Here is a 26,762-nt window from a genome sequence, read left to right on the forward strand (position 1 = left end):
AATTTCTTATCGCATTCGCGACTGCGCGGTCATGTACCCATGACCTTTTATACCCGATATTGTACAAATCCTGATCGAGATCCACGCCTACAGTTCCCGATCCGCTGCCTTTACAGGCTTCTCGTCGTCCTTCGCCTTATCCTCTGAGACCTTCTTGTCGCCAGTCCAGTTCATAGCCTTGAGGCGCTCTGTCAGAATCGGGTGCGAGTGGTGGAAGCTCGAGTAGAACCAGTCAGCATCCATGCTTGACAGGTTCTGGATTTGAAGCTTGATCAACGAGGCACCGAGTTCGCGCGCATACCCGAGCTTCACGGCGAAAGCATCTGCTGAATGTTAGCGTTGCTCGAGATATTGGATTGGATTAGTGTACGTACCGGCTTCGTACTCCATGCTGCGAGTCCAGATGTTGAGGAGTAGCTTGATAATGGAGTCGGTGGGCGACAAGATCTCGTTGAAGAGCATGAAGCCAACAATGGTCGGATGTTCCCTGTGGAAGCCAAAGTCGGCATACAGCGAGCGGTTGTCGATGAAGACGGAGAACAGGGCGAACATGTAGAATAGATGCGCCTGGCTAATGAAAAGAAGTCGCGAGGTGTGGTTCATCTTCCAGTGTCCGAGTTCGTGTGCCAGGACGGCTTCGACTTCCTTCTCTGTGCTCTTCTCCAGCAATGTGTCGTAAATAACAATCTTCTTCTTACCGATCCAGGGGAGTCCAGTGAAGTATGCGTTGCTGTGGGCGCTGCGCTTACTGCCATCGATAACCTGTAGCTCTGAGAGAGGGAAGTTGAGCTTAGACGCAAGAGCCTCGACAGACTCCTTGAGCTTGCCTGGCTTGAGCGGCTCCAGCTTGTTGAATAGTGGCACAATGAGGATCGGGTAGATGGTCATGCCTGTAATCTGAACGACCAGCATAAACATCCATAGATAGTAGAAGAAACCCTGGCCAGTCGCCTTGATGATGGACAGGAAAGCGCTTCCAATGGGAACACCGAAAGCGATCGCAAGAGCCTGGCCCTTGACCATGTCCGTGAGCCAGAGCTTGACCGTCATCTTGTTGAAGCCGAACTTCTCCTCCAGCACGAAGCTGTGGTAGTAGGAGAATCCGAGACCAGCAATCAGATCGATCCATCCCAGCATGTACATGAACAGGAGCGACTGTGTGATTTCACCAGAGAAGCGGACGGGCGCATAGCGGGCGACGACGGTGCCGGCGGCGGCCCAGACGAGCGGGTATACATTGAAGTAGAGCGTGGCGAGAGACTTGACTTGGTTGAAGAGACCGGAGATGAAGCTGAACTTGGCTTTGGCGCGACCATATTCCTGTCATGCTATGTTAGTGCTGTTCAACACAGCGGGGTTGCAGTCAATGTGCGCGTACCTGAGACTTGTCGAATGTGTCCCTCTCAATTTCTTTGTCAAGGGCCTTGGGGACAGTGGTTCGTTGGAGGACACGGTATTGACGGAAGAGAAGCCAGTTTTCGAGAGCGAATTCTGCGAGGGAGAAGCCAACGACGAGGCGCTTCCATGGGAAGAGCGGCCGGTCGAGCCAGCGGGCCAGGCGCTAGATGGTGTTAATACTGTATAACTTGGAAGCGGCTATTCGTAAGCTTGCCTGGAGGAATGCCTGGATCATGGCGATGATGGTGAGTGTCGGTTGTGAAGCGGAGGCACGCGAGGACAGATCGTAACCTTCAATGTTCCGCGCGTCAGCGCTAACGCAGGGTTCCGCAACGGTACGTCACAGCCCTGGACGGCTTTGTTCATCTCGTTCTCTTTCTTCTTTCATGCTGTTCATTCTGACTTGAAATCGTCTAACAGTATAGTCGACTATTAGTACAACTTCTAGGAAACTGGAAATCCCTTTTTTGAGTGTTCTACAACGCAGAGCGACTTGCACCGTACACAAGGGAAAAACCGAACATGTATAGAGATAACAAGCTTTACCTTGCAGCTTACAATAGCTTCTAACAAAAAAACTTGTAAAGATTAACAGTATTGTAGACTTCTAGATTCCTAATTAATATCTACATTAATTTTAATACGCCTTATTGTAGTAGGAAGAAGTACCCTGCTCTAAGAAGAAGTTGAGTTTCTCTCTTTGATGTAGTGTTGCTTACTTCGTCTACCACTACCTCCGTCTCACTCTGACGCGTACCACAGGAGTATACTATACAGAATCTATGAACATAGTTGAACATGCATTCCGTAATGGTGGACCTGAGTATTGGCACGCGTTTGCTCGACACGTTGCTTGGGACGAGGAAGCCAACTTGGTTCTGACATGGCCAGCACAGCCAAGATAGACATGTGCGAACCTACCGTACTGAAACGCGCATATATAGCAAAGCAAAAGCAGGAGTATACTTTTTGGGTATATACTTACTTCTCAGACTTGGAAGATCGAAGAGAGAAGCTAACCAAGCCGAAGCCGGGAGTGAGTCTCACCGCGCTTGCCTTGCAGATACGTGGTGAGAGAAAGGTGGAAGGCGTGATCGATCGCACCTCCACTACGCTCTGAGCGAGCAACTGAACAGGTAACCAATTCTCTGTTTCTTCACTGTGATCACATGCAATTTTATCCGCACACCAACACTTACCTCGCCCGCGCGACGACTACACTGTCCAACCTAGCTCGTCATGAAACATCAGAGCAGTGTCTTTTGCGCCAAACGACTATCCAAAGCATTCACATCGACACTGACGAGCGTCTTCGAGAAGGTCGATACGCGGAAAGACGCACCAACAACAGCCCATCATCTCTTCTTGCCAACAGCCGAACGTAATTCAAAGGACAGCTCTCGACCCGGAAGCGTACAAGACGACTTCAACTCAGCCATCCCAGCTGAAGCACCCACTGAGCATTACATAATACAAGAAAACAAGTATCCTGCTTTACGAGCTTTGCGAAGCGACGCCGAGATTGGAGATGGGATATGGAGATGCTGTCACTGCCGCCACGAGAACATCATCACGCATTACAAGGGAGCGTTCCCTTTCAAGCACCTGGTCTGCAAACGTTGCGGCGAGATACTCTGTTCACAATGTCATTCCTCGGAGATTCTTTCCCCTCTACCGTACGGCATGATTCAAGCACCACCACCTGGCCTAGACCGCGAAGTCCGCTATCTCCACGTCTGTACTATTTGCGGGTTGAGCCACCGCGCGGAGATGGAAGGTACGACGCTCGACTTCTATAGCGTCAACTGTGCAGGCTGTGGAAACAGTTCATATGGAGACTGGCCACGTTATCATATTGGAAGCAACGAGCCATACAGAAGAGATCCAGATGCGAGCTTTGTCAAGCTCGTCGATGCAAGAGCTGATGATGCAGTGAGGACAGCTTTCCGCTGGATCATTGCAAACGATGATAGACCGTCTTCGAGACTGAGTTGTAAGAATCTGGAAGATATCTGAGACTGTTCAAAAGGGACTGCAGAAAGTGAAGTTACAATACCGCATCAGTGATTGTGTTTGTGATACTCTGTTCTCAAGTTGAATAAGGGAGTGAGAGATTGGCCGGCACGCAAAAGGGCGTTAGCTCTACGTATAGATAGTCTCTCAAGTTGTCTTACTGCTGTCTTACTGTTGTCATCTTGCTTCTCGGCGTCCATTCATTAAGGGGATCTATCTCCCACATCGCTCACAACGTCAGTGATATGGCTTCTAGCAGTGAGATTGTTTTCAGATTTTCGTTGTTTGTGACTAGACATTTTCGTCGCCATGGTGAAGCCCAAAACAACAACATGAGCAAACGTCCGTGTGAAGGTTATCGTCTGGACCAGCACCTCCATCCGCTCAACCTTTATCAGGTAAACTCACACGATGCCTAAACAGCGGATGACACTCGCGAGAGCTGACGATTACCTGAAAACTCGACACCGCTTGAAGAGCACAACTAAAGACTATCTCACCCTCTTGAAATCCGTCCCAGTATGCTCACCCGACCTCCGCATCCACCGCGCTTGCTACGTACTTCGAGAGGTCTTTTACGCCTATCGCGAAGCTACATGGAGCAGATTCTGTGCCAGCATTTCCCTTGCCACACGACATAACGGTCTCACTATTATCACTGAGGACCCAATGAAGTCAGGGCGGAAGAACGGCTGGTTCGCTGACTTTCCCAATCAACACTTCATCGGCAACCCTACAGCCAAGGAGAAGGTGCTGGCGATCACTCCGTGTTACGATGTCGGCTTCCTGAAGAAGCTCGTAGAACAGCTGTTCGCAGGTACGTCTACAATATCCGCCAATGATGAGAAAAAACACCGTTGACCATAAAAATAACAGGCTTCGACGTACACATCGAAGAAGTCAACGTTCGCCTCAAGACCCTTACTGAGTGCACCATCGTGACTGTAGAACCCGGGGAAGAACTTGACTTGGGATATTACCAAACCCACTGGTGCATGCGCATCACTGTGCGTTCCACGGGGAAACAGACCGCTCTCGACATCACTGGTGCGCAGTACGGTATTTCCCATGGTGACATGCCGTGGGAGTCGCAACTGGAATTTTTTGTCGAAAAGATCCAAGCCGTGAAGCCACTGGGCACGCTTGAGAAGTTTGCAGAAGAGATGGCAACGTTCAAGGGTACTGAAGGCCTCGAGTACCAAGTTGCAGCAGGCGCGATCAAGGCATGGCATCAGACAGTCGATTCTGCGATGGAGCGAAAGGGCTTGACATGGGCGGACGTATTACAGAAACCAGAAGCAGACTATGAGAGACATACAAGGAAGATTATCAGCGTAGGCACAAAGGCTATGCAGAAGTATGCTGCGGTTACAAAGTTGACCAAGAGGAGAAACAGGGCGGAGAGGTATGAGGAGAGGCACGAAGACCAATTGGAGGGAGAGACTGAGGAGCTAGAGATGATCTACTTGAAGTAGATTAGGACATGCTTCTAGACCCTCCTTGGGCTAACGTGGAGCGACTGAGTTGGAGTGGCATGAAAGGACGAGCTGCAGCACCTGGATACCTAGGTAGTGCCAGTATCAGCAACAGCTTGGCATCAACACGACCGCTACAGGCAGTGAGCAAACATTAAAAATCCCATGCTGCGAGTATACTAAGAATTGCCACGGCATAAGTCTGGAATATGAAGAGTGAAACCGTGTCACAAAGTTTGTATCACATGCTTTTTGCATGACTCGCGCTTGTGACGTACGGTTCCGGAGTAGCTGCGCCACACTGGGCGGCGGGTGGCGAACAACCCTCCCCTTAAGACATACCTCTCTTCTCCGCAATCCACGTCTCCAGTTCTCAAACAATACACATACCTAAACACGCTTTTTCAAACCGCAGCCATGGATGAAGACCTCGTCGCTTTCGGCATCGTAATGATGCTCTTCCTCTCTTTCCCCTTCCTCACGGTTCTCAGCATTACCGGATGCGTCGCCTACTCCCGCACCAAGACATGGGACAAAGCGCGTAACCAGCGCGCCGTTGGCCTCGAGTCTTCCAACGGAGAAACCAACCGTCTCGTCTCTGACGAGGCTGATGAAGAGTCCGACTTCTACGACACCGACGACGAGGAGGAACACAAGAAGAACAAGGCGGAAGAGGAAGCCGACAAGTACCTCACCTTCAACCAAAAGTTCCGTAAGGAGTTCAGGAAGGTGTGGTCAGGCAAGGGCAAGGGCGATATCATCAAGCAGAAGGAGCGCGAGGAGCGCAGGAAGTTGGCCAAGGCAGTCGCAAGGGAGATGGACCGTAGGGAGAGAAGGAAGGCGAGGGCTGCCGCTAAGGCGCAGTCCGAGGACTTGCCGGCATACACCAAGGCGTAGTTTAACTACGCTGGTCTAGCCCTGTCATGAGCAGTAACAGCTACTGCAAAGTGGCAAAGGCGGACAACTTTCTCTCTTGGCCATAAATTGATACCCCATAAAATTAAACTCATACATCAGCACTTCTTCCACGAAAGATTCAGTATTTCACCAAATGCGGCATCCGCTGAACCCCCTTGCACGTATCCATTCTTCTTCGAAGTTCCAGAATCCACAGTTGCCGACAAACTAATCCGAATCCTTGCGTCTTTCTTCTGGCAAACCGATGCCTCTGTATCCGACACTTCGCCGTCTTTGTGTAAGAGGAAGTCGTCCTCGAAAGGCCCTGTTATTTTCTTCTGGATGTTTCCCTATGATTCATGTTAGCACCTCCAAGCAACATTCCCAGCTGCCAGAAATACATACCTTGCCTTTCAAATCTAACCCATTCTTGTCAATCCACTTCCATCGACTGACCAAACTAGCATTCACGCCCTTCTCGATGTACACGTATCCGCGGAAATCAGCAGAACTGATGTCGAATGCCCATCCAGGCGATGTCATGCCGATATTCACCCTGCAGAACGCGCGTGTACTCGCACCCCCATTCTTCGGTCCGTCTGCGGCAGAGAAGTTATCGAAAATGACGGTCATGGCGGAATTGTCCGAAGCAAGCATGACGCTGGCATCGCCAGGTCTGCAGCCACTTCCTTCAAGATCGACGTCGAGGGTGGTTAAGGTGACTTTGCCCTTTGGTGGTAGAACGGGTGCTGCAGCAAGAGTTACTGCCTGTGGAATGGCTGCGACTAATGTCGCGTAAAGTGTGCAGAGTAGCACGAGGATGAACGACGACATGATGCTTTGAGGCCGAGCAGAATCAATGGAGAAGGAGATATGAGTAAGGCGAGTTGTACGTCTTATACCTTCTTGCTACGATTGTATTCGTGGTCGTTCATCCTATCGAATACCGCCTTTTCTTACCGTAACCATCGCGTTTCGAGAACAATTCTTCGGTTGCGGCTGAAAGGCAGCAAAGCCAGATCCCAATATGCAGTGTCATACGGCAATTGGCATTACTATTTCCAGGGCCTCAGACGAACTGGGTTAGCACGTAGCTCAGCCTGGGACTCGATGGCCCGACAGATTGTTCGAAAGTGAGAAAGGATTTAGCCTATGTGCAGCGCTTCCCACGATATAACTCAATGCACATGGTATATTACCAGAGTTGTAAGAACCAAAGCAACCGTTATTATTTTTGGCCGTTTCGATAGACCCGTAGATTCTTCTTACGTTGCGTGGAAAGGGATATAGGTGTAAGCTTGTAAAGTTGTGTCAAAATGCATGTGTGTGAAAGTATTTCTGGCTCTCGCTCATCTGGAACTAGAAAAGGAACTCGGATTTCTCAAGCTGACTTTCGACGCTAAAACACATGACTATTACTACATACATCTCTCATTCTCGAGCTATACGGCTTCGGTCCGTTGCGCGGGTGCTTTCTCGTGGTGCTCGCTCTCATAGTCAGCATCCTTCCCATCTGCCTGTACAATAAACTCTTCGCGCTTCTCAAAACCGAATAACTCGTCCATCTGATCCATTCGCAATCCTTTCGTATCGTGGATGAAGAAGAAGGCGTAAACGCTAGCGCAGATAAGACAGGTTGCGAAGAAAACGTATACACCCCACTCCATGGAGGTGTACATAGAAGGCAGCGATTTGGTCGCGATCAAAGTCCATATCCAGACCGACGCTGCCGCCCATGGTCCGGATATGGATCGCATAGACGCAGGGAAGATTTCGGAAGAAATGATCCAAGGGAGACCGTTTGCACCAAATGACCAGGCCGCACCGAAGATCATGATCATGGCTGTTGCGGCCTTGCCACCAGCTACTGTCGATTCGGACATGGGCTCACCCACGGTCGGCTTTCCAAGTGCAATGTACACGGCGAGATAGTACTGGCAGAAAGCACATACGAGCGAAGAAATGATCCAAGGCCATTTGCGTCCAAACATGTCGATGAACCAGGTGAAGAAGATAATGGAGCCTCCAGCCTTGATAATTCCATAGATACCTGTCCAGAGCGTGACATCAGACAGTCCGATAGACGTAAAGATGGTCGGCGAATAGTAGTTAATCGCCGCTGCTCCGCTCCAAGCTTGCCACATGAACATGAGGAATACCAAGAGGAACCTGTTTCGCATGCCTGGCATAGATCCCTCGCGTGCTGCGGCTTTGATTGTCGTAAGAAAGCTAGCATGCTTCTGACCATGGAGAAGTGCGGCACGTTCTTTTGCAATCTCGTTTCGCACGTACTGAACATCTTGAGCAATATAAGGGTGGTCCTCTGGCAGGTTGCGGAAAAAGCTGTATGACTTCAGGGCCTCGGCTTCACGACCGCGTTTCAGCAGCCAAGTCGGAGACTCCTTGAGGACTGGTATCATAAGAGCTAGGAGCCCAGCTGGGATCAACTGAACAGCCATAGGCACTCTCCAAGCAATTGACTTTGAGCTGTCCATGTTGTGTACAATGCCATAGTTGATCCAGAATCCGATGACGGCACCGGTCTGGTAGAAGGACTCAAAGAAGCCGGTAAGGCGGCCACGGATAGCGGGAGGTGAAATTTCGGCGATGTAGATGGGAGATACGGCGGCGATGCCTCCTACGCCCATGCCAGTGAAGAAGCGTCCAGCGAGAATAAGGCTCAACTGGCCGTTGGGGACTGCACAATACTGTCAGTATGGCACAACATACACGGCACAGGGGGTCGTGTACTTACCAGTACACATGATTGCGCCGACGATGAAGATGGCGTCTGAGATGATGACCGTAGCGCGACGACCGAGGAGCTCGAGGAATGGGTACATCAACAGTGCTCCTACCAGGCCTCCAGCTGAATAGATGGACGTGATATTGCTGGTTATCTCGTTTTTGTTCGACGCGTTGATGCCAAAGTCTCGTTTGAAAGATTCCTGGGCGATGGTAGTGCCAATGAAGGCGGAGTCGTAACCATAGGCCAGAACACCCATTGAAATTACAAGTGCGGCCATGTAGACCCTCCAGTTGTACTATGAGCCATGTTAGTACCTTATCAGATCGCGATTTTCCGAGAAGATAAGAACGTACAACTTCTGGAGGGGTTGGTCGGTCTTCGGGGGCGCGAGCAAAACCACCCATGATGACTGTGAACTGACAAACGATGCTCAGTCTACTGGATAAGTGTTGAAGCTGCGCGTTCCGCAGTTGTCACGATGCCGATCTCAAACCTGGGGTTCCCACGTTCTTTTTAAGCAAACTCGCTTCCCCACAAAACACCCAGGCCATCGGGGCGGACGACCAGGTTGCCACATCCGAGCATGAGACTTCCCCAGTGGAGTCTCCAGAGATGGCGCATTCTCGTCGCGTGGGTTTGGTGGCGTGCACAGGAAGCTCGTGGGACTAGTGCAGCCGACAGGCGAGGCTGGCGAAGTCAGTTCGGGAAACGAACGTCACCGTCGCGGTCGCAGCCGACAGCGAATCGCATGCCTCAACAGCCGATGGAACATCCACACGTCTCCACGCTGAAGCGCGTCTTCTCGCATGCTCAATCATAGTACCGGAACGCGTCGCGCAGTCGTGGATGCCAAAATGCGGCGGCTTCGCTCTGGTTTGGATGCATCCTCTACACTCAGTTCTCCTCTTTACTTGCTTCCTTCCTGAGATCCATACAAAATGCCTTCCACAAACGGCACCAACGGCACCACAACATACTCCTTCCCACCAGGAATTCATGTCCCCTCTTTGACTTGGTTCAAGAATGACTCCAAACAAGAAATCGACTGGAACGTCCAAGAGAAGCACTTCGAGTTCTTGATTTCGAATGGTCTTCACGGCATCGTCATCGCAGGAACAAATGGCGAAGCGGCAACATTATCATCCACTGAGAAGACCCAACTCGTCCAAAAAGCACGCAAAACTGCACAACGACTTGGCCGTGGAGAACTTCCCATCACGATTGGAGGTGTAGCAGGCTGCACGCGCGATGCCATACAACAAACCATTGAGGCAAAGGAGGCAGGCGCATCATATTACCTCGCACTGGTGCCATCCTACTTCCACTTCTCCATGAACCAGGATGCAATCGTAGCCTATTTCCAGGAATTGGCCGACGCATCACCTGTCCCCATCGTTCTGTACAACTTCCCCAATGTCGTGGCTGGTCTCGACATCAACTCCGAGATGCTAGACATCCTTGGCAAACACCAGAACATCGTAGCCGTCAAGCTCACGTGCGGAGGAATTGCAAAGGTTGCAAGAATCAGTGCGGCATTCAGCAAGTCGGACTTCGTTGCTCTTGCGGGTCAAAGTGACTGGCTCATACCAGCTCTGAGCGTTGGCGGAGTTGGCACAATTACTGGTGTCGCAAACTTGTATCCCAAGGTACGTACTATATGCTACAGTTTGGTGCGATCGAAAGCTAACAGACCAGTCCTGTCTACACATGTTCGACCTCTACCAATCAGGCAAGCACGACGAAGCGTCAGCCCTCCAGATCAAACTATCAGTCACCGAATGGGGTTTCGGCAAGGGTGGTATCAACGGCACAAAGTATGTCGTTGCGCATAAGCGAGGATACCCAGAGACCAGCGCAGACTGTCGAAGGCCTTATCCACGATACACAGATGAGGAGAAGAGGAAATGGGTTGTGAACCAGGTATCAGGTCTTGATGAGCTCGAAGCATCGTTGTAAAGTGATGCTTCGCAATTAAAATATTAAATTGCTTCCTGGCCGTGAAAATCTGCCGCGTGACAGGATTCTATCAGATTGTCCATTGTTCTCTGAGGTCTCTCAGCACGCCATCCGTCCTCCACCCTATCAGTTTCTGCAACTGTTCCAGATACTCCACACAAGCCTGCTGCTCCCTCGGATCGATGATATACGCTCCACATGCACTTAGGATATGACTACCCTGAAACATGGCATTTCCACAGTGACTATTACTCACACCGTATCCTATCGTTATCCTCATGTGCTTGCGAATGGCTGCATCGGTAGACTTTCTGGCACGGACACCGGCGAGCCCCACCAAGGAGGCATTAGGGGAGTATATAGTCAGCAGTATCTTGCAGAGGTGGTAGTACTGTAAACCGACTGCTACAACGCCTGACGGGCAGAGCTGTTCGGGCCAACTTCCTTCGAACCGATCACCCGCGTCAGGCTCGACATGGAAAGCAGAAAATGTCCAGGGTTTTGTCCGCTCCCATTCATCTACCTCGTCGCTCAAGTCTTTCCATGTTTCGCGACTAACGTTTTCGCTGCCGTTGTTGCTGCCTCCAAATACGGCTTGCAGGACGTTAGCGAAGAGAAATATGATGCGATTGGCCCAGCTTTCGTCGTCGAACTCGCTGAACACAGCGGAGTGGCGGTAGTTATCGAGACTGAGGTTGAGGGGCTTTTGGGTCGTAAGAGAGACGTAGATGTGTTGGCGAAGAGACACCCAGGATGCCGATTCTCGGAGGCCGCCGTCTGCGGCGAACGATGAGATACTGTTTAGTATACGGGCAGTACCCTGGAGATCACGCATCGGTTAGCAATGTTGTACGTTTGTTTTGGGCAAAAGAAACGAGAGCGTACCAGATGGTGGCAGTGTTCATCGGATTCGCCCATTTCTTCATGAAGACGAAGCAGAATAACAGCGATAAGAAAGTTCTCATCCCAATGTGCCAGCGGATCCTCAAGCGCCACGATCAGCGCTTGTAAGCACTGATCTATGTAGGGCTGCGACACATCTGCGGCTTTACCCATCAACCAGCAGTGCCTTGCGGCAACACCCAGTATACCGTTTAAAATCACAGGAAAGTGGGCTGCACGTTTCGGTACCTCGACAGCGAAGTGTCGTCGTGGATCGCATACGTCGATCCATGAAGTGCAGAAGAACAGGTAATGATGGAAAAGACGTGCTTCGTGTGCACTATTCACAGGCCACTTGAGTGGTGGTGCTGAGGAAGGACTGAATGCTGTGGAGTTGTAAGGGGACTGGTTGTTAGTAATTGACCCGAAAGGGCTCTTTTTTGACACACTTGGAGACTGCGATAGGCGTTGAAGTGATCCGGGGCTTGCTTGCCAGTGGCTGGTGTTTGCTAGTGGGTTTATCGAAGAGGCGGCTCGAATATGTTGCGATGCGTTGTTGCTCCCAGCACTAGTGCCATGAACTAGGGATGGTGGGATGTGAGTAGTACTGAGAACGTCGTGGATGGACGGCAAATCGCTAGTATCGTCGAATTCTGGAATCGGAACGGTCGCAAATGGGTTTACGTCACGATATGACGATGTCAGTTGGCTCTCGCTGGAAACTCCGTCCAAACTTTGGTCTGGTCGTCGGACATTCGAAGTAACATCAACATCGTTGGACGTGCTTTCGGGATTCGCTTCGCCTTCTGGCACAGCTTCGTACTCTTCTTCGTCACCGCTATCCTTGTTGGGCTCAACAAAGTGCACTACGCCACTTTTTATCAGCCACTGTAGTTGGATAGGACCTGGCGCATACGCACACGAACTTGGGATGTCCACCCATTGCTGACCCACTCGGAATTCGAGCGATTGCTCTGCGGAACCTATGTCTTCACCAGCATTGAACTTCACTGCTGTGACGGGACGGAAGCGAAAGGCATTGCCGCGAACGCATGGCTTTTTGCGCTCAGTGCAATATTTGCATTTTTCCGAGTCGCGCAACTTCACACCTGTATGTTAAGCGTTTGAATCTCATTGGATAGTGAGAGGTGGTACATTTGATATGACGCTCACGGCAGGCTTTACTGTTCAATAATTAGCGTGCATTGAAACTAATTGCGCCGGTTTGACTGACCATCCGCTTCTCTGCCTCATCGTACAATACGGATCCCAAGAAGTGTGAATGATGGGGTTGCCACGTTGAGCCGGGAAACCGAGCCCATGTTGTCAGTTTTCATTCGGGCTACTTACCCCGCCCATTTCGTATGCAGTGTTCCAAGTCTGGCACGCGTTGTCTCAGTTTAAAGCGATACGAATCGAAGGTTGCGGAGATTTTCCCGATTGGAGCTGTGCTCCGAGGATCATTTGCAATCTGATTGGCTCAGATCTGTGCCAGAGATGACAAGTGCTTCCTGCACTGACCTGTATATGGCAAGGTTTTCCGCGTTGCCACTTTCGCCCGAGATCGAAAAACAGAGCGACAGCGTGTGCTTGGGGAAGTTGCAATGGGCATTGATGTTGAACTGCACCTGTCACACAATAGCGAAATGATTCGACGATGCAAAATACTCCTGGCTGACCAGACGCACGTCAACCCTTCTCTTGCCTTCATCTTGCCTTCTTTGTACTTCTTCCAGAAGATCGGCGGTAGCCTTGGCATTGGTAGCGATGCTCTCGAGACCGCGAATTGCGTCAATGATCCATCGTCTTTCTTCGTTATCATCCTCTTCGCAGCCCCACATGAGGAGAGGCCATAAGACGTTAACAGGCAGCGACTCATCTGTCTGCGCCATCAAATGTGTTAGACGCTTTATACTTGCGATAGCGCTTATGACGTCCCTGGTCTTAGGGTACTGCACATACGCGACGCGATGTAAGTGTATGAACGAGGCGTGGTAGTTGGCGAGATATGTGCGAAAGCTTCGTGTGAGCGCACCTGCTAGATTCTTGGCTAGATGCTTCTCCGTGAGGTTTCCTGCGACCGCATGATCCATCAATGCCGGTCGCTGACCGTAAAGCGCATGCAGGTCCTTAGAGATCTGTGCTGCGATAGCCATCACTTCTGTCTCGTCCTGAACGGTGCCGCGTGTACGATGCCAGGGGTCAATGCGTGTGATGCGGCCGGCGAAAGACTGCACCTTCTGATAGAAGATGATTCCGGGGTGATATAACACATCAAACAGGATTTCCTCAATCTCAGTGTCTGGCGTGTCCGGTTCTGATCCGGGATTGGCAGCAGGCGATGCATCAAAGATGGTCTCATCCGTATCCGCTAAAAAGAGTCCTTCACCACCTGCCGTTGAGATAGCACGTGCATCGAGAAGACGCAACCAAGAAATAAGTCGGCGTTCTGGGACAGAGAACTTGATCTTGTCCGCGCCCTTTATAAGCATGTATGCTTCTCGTAAGTTGGCGTGGGCTCGCGGCAGCATTTCCGTAAGTAAATCGGTATAGGTAAGCAAGAAAAGGGCGGCGAGCATGTGCCTTAGATTGCTGTCTTCGACTACTCGCGTCTTTGCCAGGCGGCTTGATACCTGTCTAGTTGCGATTTCGTACAAAGGCCTCCAATCTGCCTTGGCCACGTCGTTACCTAGCCCGCTACGCTGCATCTGCATCGCGGCGAATGCTATGATGGCACTCTTGACGATAGGTGACTCTGCAGCTAAAGTGGCAAAGAAGGCCCGGGTGGATGCCCACTTTGGACCAATTTCCACCGGTGTAAGGATAGGCGGCATGAGCATTTGAAGAAATGTGTGTAAGAGATAGTCTTCGTTCGGTCCATTCGGCGCATCCTCGGTCGAGAACGGTGAAGTTGAAGCTGGATCAGGTTGGTTTGGTCTACGCTCTGGCAATTCACGCGCTCCATTATTGGCAGTCGTAGTGACTCCCAGAATCTGACCAGAAGGCCTCTGAGTGTGTGGGAGATGGTGGATAGATTGCGGAACAGGGTCGGCATGCATATTCACATTCGCGAAGGGTCCGGTGTCGGTTGGCCACGAGCTGGGACTCAACAGCATGGCTTCATCCCAGGTGCCCAAACTCAAGGGTCCAGATAGATCGAAACCGAATCCATATCCGTCGAATGGTAGTGGACCAGAAAACAAGGGTTGGTGCTGACCCTGTCCCGTGACAAATGGCTGAGATGGCTTGGAAGTGCTGTTCCGGTGCCATGTACCTGTTGGTATGCGAAGTCAGCGCATTTCTCACACACATTGCGTACATTGAAGTTTGAGCTTACAGTCGAGATTCAGTCTTTCACAATGACCGCAACGTGGTCTTTGCTCGTTACATCGCACTTTCCGTCTCCTAGGTTGATGAGCATTGGTGGTGAGCATCAAGGAATTCCTGCATACCTGCACGCATTGCAACCGTTCTTTGACCGCGCAGGACGAGGTGGGGCCGGCGACGATTCAGCTACCGGTACTGGAGTCGCCGTTGGTGGCTGATTTTGTACAGGCTGGGACATAGGCGAAGTTTTTGATCAAATAATTTGATGGATTCAGATGTGAAGACTAGGGTAGAACCGTTTATGTATAACATGCAGCGAAGCGGAGAAATCCCAGTAGTACATGTGTGGGGAAGCCAATCAATGAGCTAAGCCGCTATGTTCGGGGAGCGAAAGAACCCGGGCGTTGATGTTCGCGCCCTTCGATCGAACTTTGCGCGCCCTCACCATAGTGAAGAAGCACCGGTCCTCTGTGATGCACTGCCTACTCTACGCCACAACGCGCCATCAAGGCTTCCACAGTCCATCTCCTTGATAGATGATCGACTCGCAGCATATCGAACACACGCAGGATGCATTCCTCGATACAACACGGAAAATGAGTCTCTTCCAAATGATGCGACCGACCTTTCACGTCTATCAATTTGAGCTATATTCGCAGATCTATGAAGCACCCAAACACCTCTGCTATGCAACAAAAAGCCTTCTCCTTACTCCTGCTGTGCCGATTTTCGCTCTCGCCGCCAGATCTTCACTGGCATCTCACCCAGAATCCAGTTCATCGTCTCCAACCGTTGCAGCTCCCAGTTTGGACTGCTCAGCGCAAAGTCATAGCGTCGCAACACGCTCGCGAGCACCACAGTTTGCTCAAGATATGAGATGTTGCGTCCAATGCAGCCTCTTGCGCCTGCCGAGAAAGCCAGAAAGTAGGGTTGCAACGCCTTGCCCTCTTCACCCAGCCAGCGCTCAGGAATGAACTTATCGGGTTGTGGAAACATGGTCTCCTGTCGATGCGCAACGTATGCAGACATAGCGACAGAGACACCACCTGGGATGTAGTCACCGAGGATGTTCGCGCCTTCTGTTGGCGTTTGTCGCGGTAGCCCATGAGGGGTCGGCGGGAAGAGGCGGAGTGACTCGTCGAGGCACGCGCGAAGATAAGGTAGATGCTTCACCCTGTCATAGGCGATGACTCCGTCGCCTTCCTCTTCGTCATCTTCCAACGCCGAATCGATCTCTTGTACTAGTTTCTTCTTGATTTCAGGGTGCTTAATCAGTTGATACATGACGTTAGCCATCGCAATCGCTGTTGTCGCCGATCCGGCGTTCATCATGATGCTCACTTCCGCAATAATCTCGCCCCACTCCAGGTTGTTTGGGTGGCCGTTCTTGTCTTCCATTAGCGTCTGGAAAAAGTCGTCGAGCTTCTCTCCTGCCCTGTATCGCTCAAGGCGCTTGTGAGCAAGTTGAACCGGTACGCCCTCCCATTCATTTGCATATTCGCTCATGCGCTTGTAGAAGGGAATGATGTTGGAGAGTTTGTTAATGAGCGGATACCAATCATATGGCCAGATCAACAACGACTGTTTCCGGGCTGTGTTGTATAGCGCTGGCCTAAAGTCACACTCGTACGTCGAGCCATCTGTTCTACGTCCAGTAACTCTATCGTGACCTCGGTCGAGGAATCCAAGCTTGTCGGAGAGTCCAATATCGGCAATGGCGTCCAATGTGAAGAAATTGGTCCATTTGCGATAGTCAAGGTTTACGTCTTCAGACTGCGGAAGTTGTCCAGGTGCCAGTGGGGCGGTGCAGCACTCGTCGAAGTGCTTCAGTAGCTTCTGCGTCTTGTCGGCTACTTTGTGTTCCCAGCCCTCCAGGTTCTTGATAGCATACGCGGAGCTCATCAATTTCCTCTTTCGGGCATGATCGTGCTTGTCTATCACATCGGCAAGATGGTAATGAGAGCCCGCAGTAATCACGTACGATCCGTCCTTGGTGCAGGGCGTGTTATGGCCATAGATATCCTTTACAGCTCGAAGGTCGCCGTATGACAGGAAGTTGGGGCCAACACGGATGACTGGATGCTTTCGATGTAACTTCTCTAAGTATGTGGACCGTGCCCCGCCGTGTGCAAGCACCATGAACGGTATCGAAGAGATACCCGAGAGCGGGTGCATGTTCGGATAGCGTCGAAGACCTGAGTCGTTAGTTGAAGCTCCTTTGTCATCTATGATGGTCAACATACCGTTAACATCGCGAAAATATTCGATGACCGGATATACAACAAAGTAGAGAAAAGCGCATGCGCCTAGCGCAGCTGCATATGGGATTGAGAGTGCTGCAGTCGACATGATAGAACGTGGTCAACACGACAGGAAGTTTGAATGTGATCCCGTTAGCCACTCTTGAGAGTGCGCTCTGAGGTTTACTTAAGTGTTGGTTGCGACACCTCAATGCCCGTTGATGCAGCTACACAGATTGGATGACGATAGTCTCCCAGGAGCTCAGAAGGGTAGACTTCGGAGAATGATGACCTATTCCGGCATGTATTGCTACGAGCAGCATATGCGCGCTTGCAGACTTAAACTGGGGAACCACTCTTGGTCGCCGACGATTGCTGAACTGTGGGGTAACGCGGGGGTGCCGTAGTTTACTCGCCTCATGATCAACCCGACTTTGGTCTACTACGATTATACCCGAATGCCTTGAGTTACTCCACAAGAGTTCGAAGTGCTTCCACACTGAGTTTTCGGACTACACTAACAGGACAGTTCTAGCAGTAATGTCCGTCGCCAACACCTGGCCAGTGCGAATGCTGGCGTATTCGTCTCTAATGGCCCGCATGCTGCAAGCTGACTGAGGAAAGCCCATACTCTTCAACGCGGATATATTGTTCACTCAACCCGTCGAAACTTCTGTAGCCATTTTGTATCCTTCCGCTGTCATGGATTCGTTCAGTCTACCGGTCGATATTCCAGATCTGAGATCACAGCTTAATCCCCTTCTACAGGCGCTGAGTACGACACCCGTGTTCAGTAGTCTGAAGCCTTCGACTACAGCGGATGGCTTAGCTGCACTTCTTTTTCTTCTCACATCACTCGGCTATCTCGCTCGTGGTCGCATTTGGGATAAGCCGGATCCAAATTACCATGTAAGAAAACCGCTTCTTCATCAGTCTGTATCCTTAGTCTAGCAGCGTCACTGACCACAATGTCGCTCCAGATATACTTCGAGAGGCCACAAGTCGCGGAGGGCTCTTCGGACGGAAAGACCACCACGACCCGCGATGTTTGCCAACGCCTCGATGAGGGCGGTTACCATTGTGTCATATTCTGGGGCTCACAGTCTGGCACATCAGAGCGACTTGCTGAAAACCTAGGTCGAGAGTGCGGCGCACGCTTCGGTATAAACGCCCTGGTCGCAGACCTCTCCGATTACGATGCCGAAAGCATTGCCAACATCCAGAAGAAGTACTTCGCTATCTTCATCGTGAGCACATATGGCGAAGGCGATCCCAGCGATAACACAGCTGGTCTTTGGGATTGGATCAAGCGCGTTGGCGAGAACAAGATTCGACTTGAGAGTTTGCGATATCTGGCTTTCGGTCTTGGCAACAGCAACTACAAGTACTATAACAGGGTCCTTGATGTTGTGGCGGATGCCCTCGACGCTGCTGGTGCTACTGCGCTTATCCCACGCCAGAGGGCGGACGACGCCAACGGAGGAACAGAAGAAGACTACCAGGCATGGAAAGACAATGTTTTTGCTCTGCTTACACGGATGGGCTTCCAGGAGAAGGCTATTACCTACGAGCCAAACATCGAAGTTGATCTCGTCGCCTCGAGCCATGATTCCGAAGAGTATTCCGTCACGTCCGTACACCACCAACGATCTGTCACCAACTCAGCCATCGTCCCTTTGACCATCAAGCACGCTCGTGAGTTGTTCAAATCGAGTGATCGCAACTGCGTACATCTGGAGGTAGATCTGGGGAATACGGACATCGTGTACAAAACCGGGGACCACGTCGGTGTTTGGCCAATCAATCCTGAAGAAGAAGTCAATCGATTGCTAGACGTCCTAGGCTTGCAAGACCGCAGACAGGACCGCCTCACTGTCATACCCAAGACCCATGCCAATAAGCCAAAGGTACCGTCTCCATCAACGCTCGAGACAGCTTTTCGGAATCATCTGGAAATTTGCGCTCCCGTGGCTCGTAAGGCAGTGCTCGAAATCGCTCAGTTTGCGCCCTCACCTGGAGCGAAGTCGAGGCTTCTCGATATCGCTCAGGATCGTGAGCGTTACGAACGGTTTACGGCTTCTACACACATCACTTTCGCTAGGTTGCTCAAGTTCGTCAGTCCCGAGGATGCGTGGAGGTCGATACCGCTCGCCTTTGTCCTAGAGAACTTGCTACCACTGCAGCCACGGTACTACTCCATCTCTTCAAGCTCTGTCATATCACCACGGCGAATTGCCATTACTGCACTCGTCGTGAACAAGACTATCACGACTGAAGATCAGTCTACAGCAACCATCCATGGACTGACATCCAATTACCTGTTATCAGCCTCTAACCTTCAGTCCGCTACGAATGCACCCGTTCCTGTCTATCATCGTACAATCGAAAGTGTAGACCTTCAAGGTCAAACAATCCTCGCGCACGTTAGGAAATCGAAGTTCAAACTCCCCATCACATCATCGACTCAATTGATCTTGATCAGTGCAGGTACTGGATTCGCACCATTCCGCGCTTTCCTCCAAGAACGCGCGAAATTGCATGCGATTGGTAAACCCATCGGCAAGATGTTGTTGTTCTTCGGTTGCCGCAATCAGAATGACTATATCTACCAAGACGAGTTGGTAAAGATGCAGGAGCAACTAGGCGACAAGCTAGAAATCGTCACTGCGTTTTCACGAATGCAGGGGCAACCCAGAACGTATGTGCAGGACAGGGTTGCGGAGCGAGCTGGCAAAGTGCTGGAGATGTTAGAGTCAGGGGCGAACATGTACATCTGCGGTAAGGCGAGCATGGCGCGAGAGGTAGACATGAAGCTGGAGGAAGCTGTCATGGAGAAGAAAGGCTTGGCTGAGGTAGATGTCAAGGCGTGGGCCGACGGGTTGAAGAAGCGAGGGAAATGGAAGGCGGATGTCTGGGGGTAATTTGCTTCTAGAATCTAAATTATGACCAATCTTACGAGGCGAAGTACCCCACTTTTAACAAGTTTACCCCTGCCAAGCCAAGGAACACGGATACCGAGTCTATCCGCGCCTCAACGGTAACTTGTGCGACAATTATTCCCGCTGCCTTCACTGTTCAACCTAATTTTCACGCCCGCCGTTGCATAGCAGTTTACAATGGATGTCGCTTTGGAGTTTCTCAATCCTCTTGTTTTGGACAAGGCCTACGCATGGGCATTGCCTGCTTCCGACCTCAGCTTAGGGAACTCCTCATACTCTGAGTTTTCGGCCACTAAAGACGCGCCCACGTCCCAATGGCCACGCGACAACATCTATCGCCAGATCGTATCGATACTCGTCATCACTCAGCTCGGCGCGACTCTTCTCTACCTTTTTTTCAGTTCTCTGTCATATTATTTTGTATTTGATCGACGACTCGAGTACCACCCTCGCTTTTTGAAGAACCAAGTCCGTCAAGAGATAGTGTCCTCACTCTCCGCCGTCCCATTCATCAATCTTTTGACCCTGCCTATCTTCCTGGCCGAGGTCCGTGGCAAAAGCTTGCTCTACGCCGACACCAGCGACTATGGCTGGCCTTGGTTGTTGATTTCAGCCACACTTTACATGGCTTTCAATGATTTTGCCATCTACTGGATCCACCGCCTGGAACATCACCCCAGTGTGTACAAATACATCCACAAGCCACACCACAAATGGATTGGTAAGTTTTGTTTGCTCGCAATGCTCTTACCGTCATGTCACTTTCTCGCAAATATAGACGATGATGCTAACAATAACAGTTCCTACGCCATGGGCTGCGCTAGCCTTCCACCCGCTTGACGGGTTTGTGCAATCATTGCCATACCAGTAAGTAGCCCGTCACCTATATTCTCAGAAAACCCGTTTCTAAGACCTCAAAGCCTTTTTGTCTTCATCTGTCCAATGCAGAGGTACCTATACTTGGTCCTCTTCGTTGGTGTCCAGATTTGGACCATCTTCATTCACGACGGCGACATGATCACGGGCCACTGGACGGAAAAGTTTATTAACAGTCCCGCCCACCACACATTGCACCACATGTACTTCACAGTCAACTACGGGCAGTACTTTACCTTTGCCGACACCTACTTTGGCTCTCATAGGGCGCCGCAACCAGAGTTGGACCCTATTCATGATGCCCTTAAGGTTATGCGGGCGAAGGGACTTGTGGATGAGCAGGGCAACCCTATCAAACACCCCAAAAGCGAATAGTACCTTGACTTCCTGGAGAAGTTGTTGTGTCTGGCAGGTCTTCTCAATGAGATAATGCAAGGCATGACAAGCTATGGATTGCGGTTGCAGCTAAGTAGCGTTTCATGCTCTCAATTTTTCGGATCAACAATTGGTCTCGACACGAATGGTTTTCCTCATTATGACTAGACTTATACAACAATACGTAATGTTAATATAATGTACAAGATACGCTCGCCCTACTGTAACTGCAATCCCTACCGTGAAGACACCAAGTCAATGGTAGTACGAAGGTCCAATTTTTGGTATTGAATAAACCCGAAAACCTCCGCCGGTCCCATCCTGTGTCTCGCATCGAACGGCGGCGACGACAAGTAGGACAAATTACGAATTTGCCCCACCGTCTGGCGTCTACTTCCCCTCCAAGAGTCTTGATTGACTCTTGAGTGGAGTTATCAATAACATCTTGCATGCTCAGATCTTGGCCTCTTCTTTGATAACAGGACAACAGAAAAACTTTGGTCATCAGATCGGCATTGTACGAAAATTGAGTAATCCTTTTCTCGCGTACACCTACTGGAGGCTACAAGCCCAGTCTCGTGCCAGACCTTCGACATGATTGTCTGCACATGTGCACCCGGAGAATGCGGCTCCCAAACGCCCACAGTCCATAACTTAACTTGTCAGAAGACCTCCAACCTCAGAGTATGCCGTTGTTGCTATTCCCTTGGTCTACGCATACGTCATACCGTGGGATCTGTGTATCCACTAGGGCATCAGATATATCAAAAGCCGCATGGTTTTCGGTGACCTTCTGTCGGCATTGATGTCTTTCTAGAAAGTCGCGGTAGACGTGTCGGATCATACCTGTTCACCCAGCTGCAGCGCTCGATATAGCAACCCCGCAGGACACGGGCACTGGAGCCCAAGCTTGCAGTACCCAACGTAGAAGTCTATGCCGCAGACTTCCTATTTTCAACACCTCAGCCGCACGCGCGAACAGTGTTCTCGGCCCGCCATGCCCATCTCAACCAATGTGCAGCAACCGATTGAAATGTCAGTCAGTTGCTCCACGCCCGTTTGCCCAGGTCTCTGGGCCCACCCCCGCGTTTTGCTATGTACCCCAGCGGGTGCGAAGCGAAAAATGACGCATGCCGGATGAGATTGCGGAGACACACGACCAGAAGTCTGGGGAAAGGCCATGCGATGATGGCAGAACAAGTCCCAACGTGGCAATCCATGTTAGCTTGCCAAACTTCTTCGCGTCGAGCCTGGTTGCGTGTCGCGCCGGCCCTTTCCGAAGTGTCGACTTGAAACTACACAATTAACATAAGTAGGACGTGAGATCTCCCTGAATATGGTCCTCAATCATCGCAAGCTTTCGAGCCTCGACGATCATCGCTGCATTGCTGGCTTCAGGTCAACACTTCACATCCTTTTTTGCCTCCTCATCGCCGCCAATATCAGTCAACATGGCTCAAACTTCATCGGACACGAAGAAAGTCGACATTTTCAACGAGAGGTCTTCTAGCATCGACAAGATTGAAGATATTACGACTGCACGCGAACATGCGGAACAAATCGCAAATCTCTCTGGTATTGAGGCCACAGCCGCTTCAAAGGCTGCTTGGCTGATCTCCATGACCGTTTCTCTCGGTGGTCTCCTTTTCGGTATGTATCCCTATCGCTGAGTAAGGTCACTTGTTTGAATCATGCTGACTATTTCGAGGCTACGATACTGGCTACATCTCTTCGGTCCTCGTCACTATCGGCACATCTCTCGGCCACGAACTCACTTCCTCCGAGCAAGAACTTGTCACCTCGCTTACTTCTGGGGGAGCACTCGTAGGAGCCGTTATTGCTGGCATGATTGCCGACAAATACGGTCGCAAGCTACCCATTTTCTTGGCCTGCGGTGTCTTCGTCATTGGTACAGTACTCCAGACGGCCGCATACCATCTCCCACAATTTGCTATAGGCCGCTTCGTTGTAGGCCTTGGCGTCGGTTCGGCGGCTATGGTAGTCCCTCTCTACATATCCGAATTAGCACCAGCCAAGTATCGCGGCCGCATGATCGCTTTCAATAACATGAGTGTTACGTTCGGTCAACTACTAGCCTCAGCCATCGGTGCCGGCTTCGCGCAAGTTGGAGGCGCCAACTCGCAGGCATGGAGGGCAACAGTTGGCATTGGTGCGGCACCCGCAATCCTCCTCGCCGGCCTTTTGACTCTCTGCCCTGAGTCTCCCCGTCAATTAGTCGCACATGGCAAAGCAGACGAAGCCAGTGTCATCCTTACACGTCTCTATCCGACTTCGACTGAAGAGCAGCGCCGTGCGAAGATTATGAGCATAGAGATGAGCATCAACGAGGCTACACAAACAATGGTAGACGACTCAGTGTTCAAGACGCTAGCCCGCATCTTCACGACCGGATCCACATTTCGCGCTGTATTTGTAGCATGCACAATCATGGCCATCTCTCAATTGTCTGGCTTCAACACGCTCATGTACTACTCCGCAACTCTCTTCAAGATCGTAGGGTTTAACAACGCCACCGCTGTCGCCATCACCGTTTCCGCTACGAACTTTATCTTCTCGCTCGTCAACCTTGTCATCGTCGACAAGTTCGGTCGCCGTCGCATACTCTTGGTGACAGTCTTGGGAATGAGTATCTGTCTCGTCATTGCTGCCGTCAGCTTCTCTTACATCCCAATCGACTTACACACTTTGGCTGTTCAGAGCGATGAGATCGGCTGGCCAGGTTATGTGCTCATTGCTACAATCATCATCTTTGTTGGCTTTTACTCTAGTGGAGTCGCAACTGTCGCATGGATCGGCACCGAGTTGATCCCCATGGAGGTTAGGGCGGTTGGTACGATGCTCAACACAGTCACATGTTGGAGTACCAACATTATTATCGCCTCAACCTTCCTTTCTATGATGAAGGGTATTACTCCATCAGGGGCCTTTGGCTTCTATGCAGGCATCTGCTTTGCCGGTTGGCTCTTTGTCATCTTCTGCTTCCCAGAAGTCAAGGGAATGCCGCTCGAGGCTATCCGTGAGGTGTTTGAACATGGCTTTGGTGTCAGATATGCGAGAAAGTGGCAGAAAGAGAACAAGGAGTTTGCTAAGATCAATGCGGGTAACTCACAAGCTTTCGGGCATTGATTGGGTGTACTCAGGTATGGGTGCGATGGGGCTGACCACAAGATTCCCTTCATGTAGCTACTTTAGTTATGCTTGGCTTACAGTGAGCGATAACATGACAAATACAATACAATGTTCCAAATTCTTAACTCTTGAGCACATCTTTTGGTATGGCACAGCATCTTATCAGTGATCGCGCGGGTGCTAAATTTTGCCATATACCTCCTAGGATATGTTGAGATATGAACGAGATCCGAAACGCAATCGACACCTTCAAATGTTTAGCACATGTCTGAAAACCCACAGACGGGCTATCTACAGGCACGGATCTGAAATTCGTGTTATGAGTGTCCTGAAGTGGTGAGATAATACCTCAGTATTAGTGTTATTCCCGCTATCCAAGTACCACGGTAGAAGATCGGTTCCCCATTCCGTGCCCATAACAAACCCGCCTCTTTGCCCCGGACAACATATCAAACAATACGCCCAATAATTCTTTCCTCCGTAATCATTCAGACGTCTTCACACACGTTCCAGCATATGTCGCTATAATGCGCAAAACCAACCTCATCGCCATCCTCGCAGCAGCCATTAGTGGCGTAACAGCCATCGACAAGATCGCACACAAAGCCGAAAAATGTATCAGCTATGCCGTTACAGATAGTTCATGGGCGGAGAACGACCTGAGAAGACGACGAGTCGTCTACGACACTACCGGACTCATCCCACACTACGATCAGACGCTATATAGCATTGGGTGGATGTGGTCAAACGAGAAGAAAGGTGCGTATTGCACAGAGATTTGAAGCTCAAGTGTTGGATGTTGACAATGATAGCATGTAATGCCCAAGCCGTAGACACGATTGTGTACTACAATGGTATAATCATACCAGGTGGCACATATGTGATCGAAAGCAGTGAAGAGTTGAGTGAAGATGGCGACCGCGCGTATCAGTGTCTTCTGGAAGTGTTCAAAATTACTCTGGGAAACAACTTGAACTGCACGGCGGTATAAGTTGAGGATAGGTTCAAGATTGCAGATGGTTCGTCATTGGGTTTGGAGAGCTAGAGTTCTGAGTTGAACAAAAATACTAGTTGATGCGCAGATGCATCACGAATGTATCCGCCAGGTTTACGCAATAAGAAACTATCAATGTACGAGATGCTAGATAATGCAACCTCGAGTCAACGAGCGCCTTCTTATGCATCCCACCTCTTTGTGTTATCCCCACTCTTCACTTGCAGATAGTTTCCAGCAATCGGCGCTTTGAGCCCGGCATCCGCTATGAACTTTGGCCAATCGATCCCGAATCTGCTGCTGACGGCTTGTTTGTGCGCAGCCGGTACTGCGAAGTTTGCTGGCTGCTCATGCAGCAAGAATACGTAACGATGAGTGGGAGGCGCGCCAGCAGGAGGCGCAGGACCAAAGTATGACGAAGGCGTTGTAGCTGTCGTAGTGAGGACAGACGTGCCGTTCTGCTTGTTGCCAGATGCTGTATAATCCTGCAGAAGGGCATGCAAGACAGTTGTTGTACGGCCGTTCTGAGAACCATCTATGTCTTCATGGTGTTATTATGATTACCTTTGCAAAAGTAATTTTGCAACATACCGATCATTGCAAGTAAGTATTTCCCGCTAAGTGTCGTGTTGCTGAGACCGATGACAGGAGCTCTTTGCGTGACTGATTAGCATTAGCATAGTTATTTCTTCCCTCACATCTTGCACTCATACTAGACTTTCTGACGATGATACCAGGACTGATATACTGTGTCCCGTAGTATACGTCCAGTGTTTTATTTGTCGCAGGAGTGAAGCCTAAGGGAGTAGTTTGCGCGAAGGCCGATGTAGCGAGAAGCAACGATACAACAGCTGTGAACTTCATCTTGATAAAACCTTGGTAAAACAATTGACTTTCAAAGCGTCAAGGAATTGCTCACGATTGCGAGCAGTCAGCATACTACATTATAAAGGCCCCACAGCAACAAGGGGGTCCATCGCCTCCACTACAGTTATGCTATCGGTGTACAGGTCTGCCACAACATGTTTAATACAAACCAAGAGATATTAAGACAAACATGTGCTTATAGATGAGGCTCGAGCCTAAGCGACTTCGATATATTGTAGGCTGAAAGGGTCACCCCCTGTCACCCCCGCAAAACACGTTTGTATATGTTCGGCACTTGACAGGAGTCTTTTCCTATCGATTGCAGGAAATTCGTTAGCTCGTCAACCCAACATGAAACTGCTCCTTGCTCTTGCTACATGTCCGCCCAGAAGTGCTACGGCATGGTCATTTGGTAGACGAGCTCAGCTAGATGTACTAGCAGCTCGGGGTACCCAATTTTATCAACTAAAGTCCTCATTGTATGGGTCCTTAGAAACACGATTTCCGATCTGAGACACTGACTATTTGCCGTAGGGATGGCCCCACGGTCGACAATCAATGGGTGTCCCTTCCAGCCAGCCCCTCCAATATCGGCATCTACGTACTCACTAGCAGCCAACACAC

At 50.5% G+C, this 26,762-nt stretch overlaps 15 protein-coding genes across 15 annotated transcripts; 8 read left to right on the plus strand and 7 right to left on the minus strand.

Annotated features, from left to right (window-relative positions):
• Window positions 1-87: 87 nt before the first annotated feature.
• Window positions 88-1,764, minus strand: J4E82_003358 (uncharacterized protein; the record flags this gene model as incomplete). Its single annotated transcript, XM_051729645.1, has 4 exons — window positions 88-323; window positions 375-1,320; window positions 1,379-1,561; window positions 1,738-1,764. 4 exons carry the CDS (start codon window positions 1,762-1,764, stop codon window positions 88-90), a joined length of 1,392 nt encoding a protein of 463 aa, XP_051590679.1.
• Window positions 1,765-2,637: 873 nt separating this feature from the next.
• J4E82_003359 (uncharacterized protein) lies at window positions 2,638-3,414 on the plus strand (the record flags this gene model as incomplete). The annotated part of the gene is made up of 1 exon (XM_051729646.1): window positions 2,638-3,414. One exon carries the CDS (start codon window positions 2,638-2,640, stop codon window positions 3,412-3,414), a length of 777 nt encoding a protein of 258 aa, XP_051590680.1.
• Window positions 3,415-3,822: 408 nt separating this feature from the next.
• On the plus strand, window positions 3,823-4,886 carry J4E82_003360 (uncharacterized protein; the record flags this gene model as incomplete). Its single annotated transcript, XM_051729647.1, has 2 exons — window positions 3,823-4,228; window positions 4,288-4,886. 2 exons carry the CDS (start codon window positions 3,823-3,825, stop codon window positions 4,884-4,886), a joined length of 1,005 nt encoding a protein of 334 aa, XP_051590681.1.
• A 417-nt stretch (window positions 4,887-5,303) lies between these two features.
• Window positions 5,304-5,783, plus strand: J4E82_003361 (uncharacterized protein; the record flags this gene model as incomplete). The annotated part of the gene is made up of 1 exon (XM_051729648.1): window positions 5,304-5,783. One exon carries the CDS (start codon window positions 5,304-5,306, stop codon window positions 5,781-5,783), a length of 480 nt encoding a protein of 159 aa, XP_051590682.1.
• Window positions 5,784-5,899: 116 nt separating this feature from the next.
• Window positions 5,900-6,617, minus strand: J4E82_003362 (uncharacterized protein; the record flags this gene model as incomplete). Its single annotated transcript, XM_051729649.1, has 2 exons — window positions 5,900-6,133; window positions 6,189-6,617. The coding sequence occupies 2 exons, from the start codon at window positions 6,615-6,617 to the stop codon at window positions 5,900-5,902; spliced, it is 663 nt and encodes a 220-aa protein (XP_051590683.1).
• A 608-nt stretch (window positions 6,618-7,225) lies between these two features.
• Window positions 7,226-8,936, minus strand: J4E82_003363 (uncharacterized protein; the record flags this gene model as incomplete). The annotated part of the gene is made up of 3 exons (XM_051729650.1): window positions 7,226-8,481; window positions 8,539-8,827; window positions 8,886-8,936. 3 exons carry the CDS (start codon window positions 8,934-8,936, stop codon window positions 7,226-7,228), a joined length of 1,596 nt encoding a protein of 531 aa, XP_051590684.1.
• Window positions 8,937-9,470: 534 nt separating this feature from the next.
• Window positions 9,471-10,488, plus strand: J4E82_003364 (uncharacterized protein; the record flags this gene model as incomplete). Its single annotated transcript, XM_051729651.1, has 2 exons — window positions 9,471-10,178; window positions 10,228-10,488. 2 exons carry the CDS (start codon window positions 9,471-9,473, stop codon window positions 10,486-10,488), a joined length of 969 nt encoding a protein of 322 aa, XP_051590685.1.
• A 70-nt stretch (window positions 10,489-10,558) lies between these two features.
• Window positions 10,559-12,624, minus strand: J4E82_003365 (uncharacterized protein; the record flags this gene model as incomplete). The annotated part of the gene is made up of 5 exons (XM_051729652.1): window positions 10,559-11,308; window positions 11,374-12,236; window positions 12,291-12,479; window positions 12,526-12,554; window positions 12,605-12,624. The coding sequence occupies 5 exons, from the start codon at window positions 12,622-12,624 to the stop codon at window positions 10,559-10,561; spliced, it is 1,851 nt and encodes a 616-aa protein (XP_051590686.1).
• Window positions 12,625-13,001: 377 nt separating this feature from the next.
• J4E82_003366 (uncharacterized protein) lies at window positions 13,002-14,935 on the minus strand (the record flags this gene model as incomplete). Its single annotated transcript, XM_051729653.1, has 3 exons — window positions 13,002-14,644; window positions 14,708-14,775; window positions 14,823-14,935. The coding sequence occupies 3 exons, from the start codon at window positions 14,933-14,935 to the stop codon at window positions 13,002-13,004; spliced, it is 1,824 nt and encodes a 607-aa protein (XP_051590687.1).
• A 470-nt stretch (window positions 14,936-15,405) lies between these two features.
• Window positions 15,406-17,046, minus strand: J4E82_003367 (uncharacterized protein; the record flags this gene model as incomplete). The annotated part of the gene is made up of 2 exons (XM_051729654.1): window positions 15,406-16,892; window positions 16,941-17,046. 2 exons carry the CDS (start codon window positions 17,044-17,046, stop codon window positions 15,406-15,408), a joined length of 1,593 nt encoding a protein of 530 aa, XP_051590688.1.
• Window positions 17,047-17,639: 593 nt separating this feature from the next.
• Window positions 17,640-19,858, plus strand: J4E82_003368 (uncharacterized protein; the record flags this gene model as incomplete). The annotated part of the gene is made up of 2 exons (XM_051729655.1): window positions 17,640-17,846; window positions 17,918-19,858. The coding sequence occupies 2 exons, from the start codon at window positions 17,640-17,642 to the stop codon at window positions 19,856-19,858; spliced, it is 2,148 nt and encodes a 715-aa protein (XP_051590689.1).
• A 195-nt stretch (window positions 19,859-20,053) lies between these two features.
• J4E82_003369 (uncharacterized protein) lies at window positions 20,054-21,127 on the plus strand (the record flags this gene model as incomplete). Its single annotated transcript, XM_051729656.1, has 3 exons — window positions 20,054-20,597; window positions 20,677-20,743; window positions 20,797-21,127. The coding sequence occupies 3 exons, from the start codon at window positions 20,054-20,056 to the stop codon at window positions 21,125-21,127; spliced, it is 942 nt and encodes a 313-aa protein (XP_051590690.1).
• Window positions 21,128-22,578: 1,451 nt separating this feature from the next.
• On the plus strand, window positions 22,579-24,274 carry J4E82_003370 (uncharacterized protein; the record flags this gene model as incomplete). The annotated part of the gene is made up of 2 exons (XM_051729657.1): window positions 22,579-22,777; window positions 22,836-24,274. 2 exons carry the CDS (start codon window positions 22,579-22,581, stop codon window positions 24,272-24,274), a joined length of 1,638 nt encoding a protein of 545 aa, XP_051590691.1.
• Window positions 24,275-24,804: 530 nt separating this feature from the next.
• J4E82_003371 (uncharacterized protein) lies at window positions 24,805-25,268 on the plus strand (the record flags this gene model as incomplete). The annotated part of the gene is made up of 2 exons (XM_051729658.1): window positions 24,805-25,036; window positions 25,090-25,268. The coding sequence occupies 2 exons, from the start codon at window positions 24,805-24,807 to the stop codon at window positions 25,266-25,268; spliced, it is 411 nt and encodes a 136-aa protein (XP_051590692.1).
• Window positions 25,269-25,453: 185 nt separating this feature from the next.
• J4E82_003372 (uncharacterized protein) lies at window positions 25,454-26,135 on the minus strand (the record flags this gene model as incomplete). Its single annotated transcript, XM_051729659.1, has 3 exons — window positions 25,454-25,812; window positions 25,863-25,934; window positions 25,985-26,135. 3 exons carry the CDS (start codon window positions 26,133-26,135, stop codon window positions 25,454-25,456), a joined length of 582 nt encoding a protein of 193 aa, XP_051590693.1.
• Window positions 26,136-26,762: the final 627 nt, after the last annotated feature.

This window comes from Alternaria postmessia, assembly GCF_024291825.1.
Source record: "Alternaria postmessia strain BMP 2775 chromosome Unknown scaffold_14, whole genome shotgun sequence".
NCBI classification, from domain to species: domain Eukaryota; kingdom Fungi; phylum Ascomycota; class Dothideomycetes; order Pleosporales; family Pleosporaceae; genus Alternaria; species Alternaria postmessia.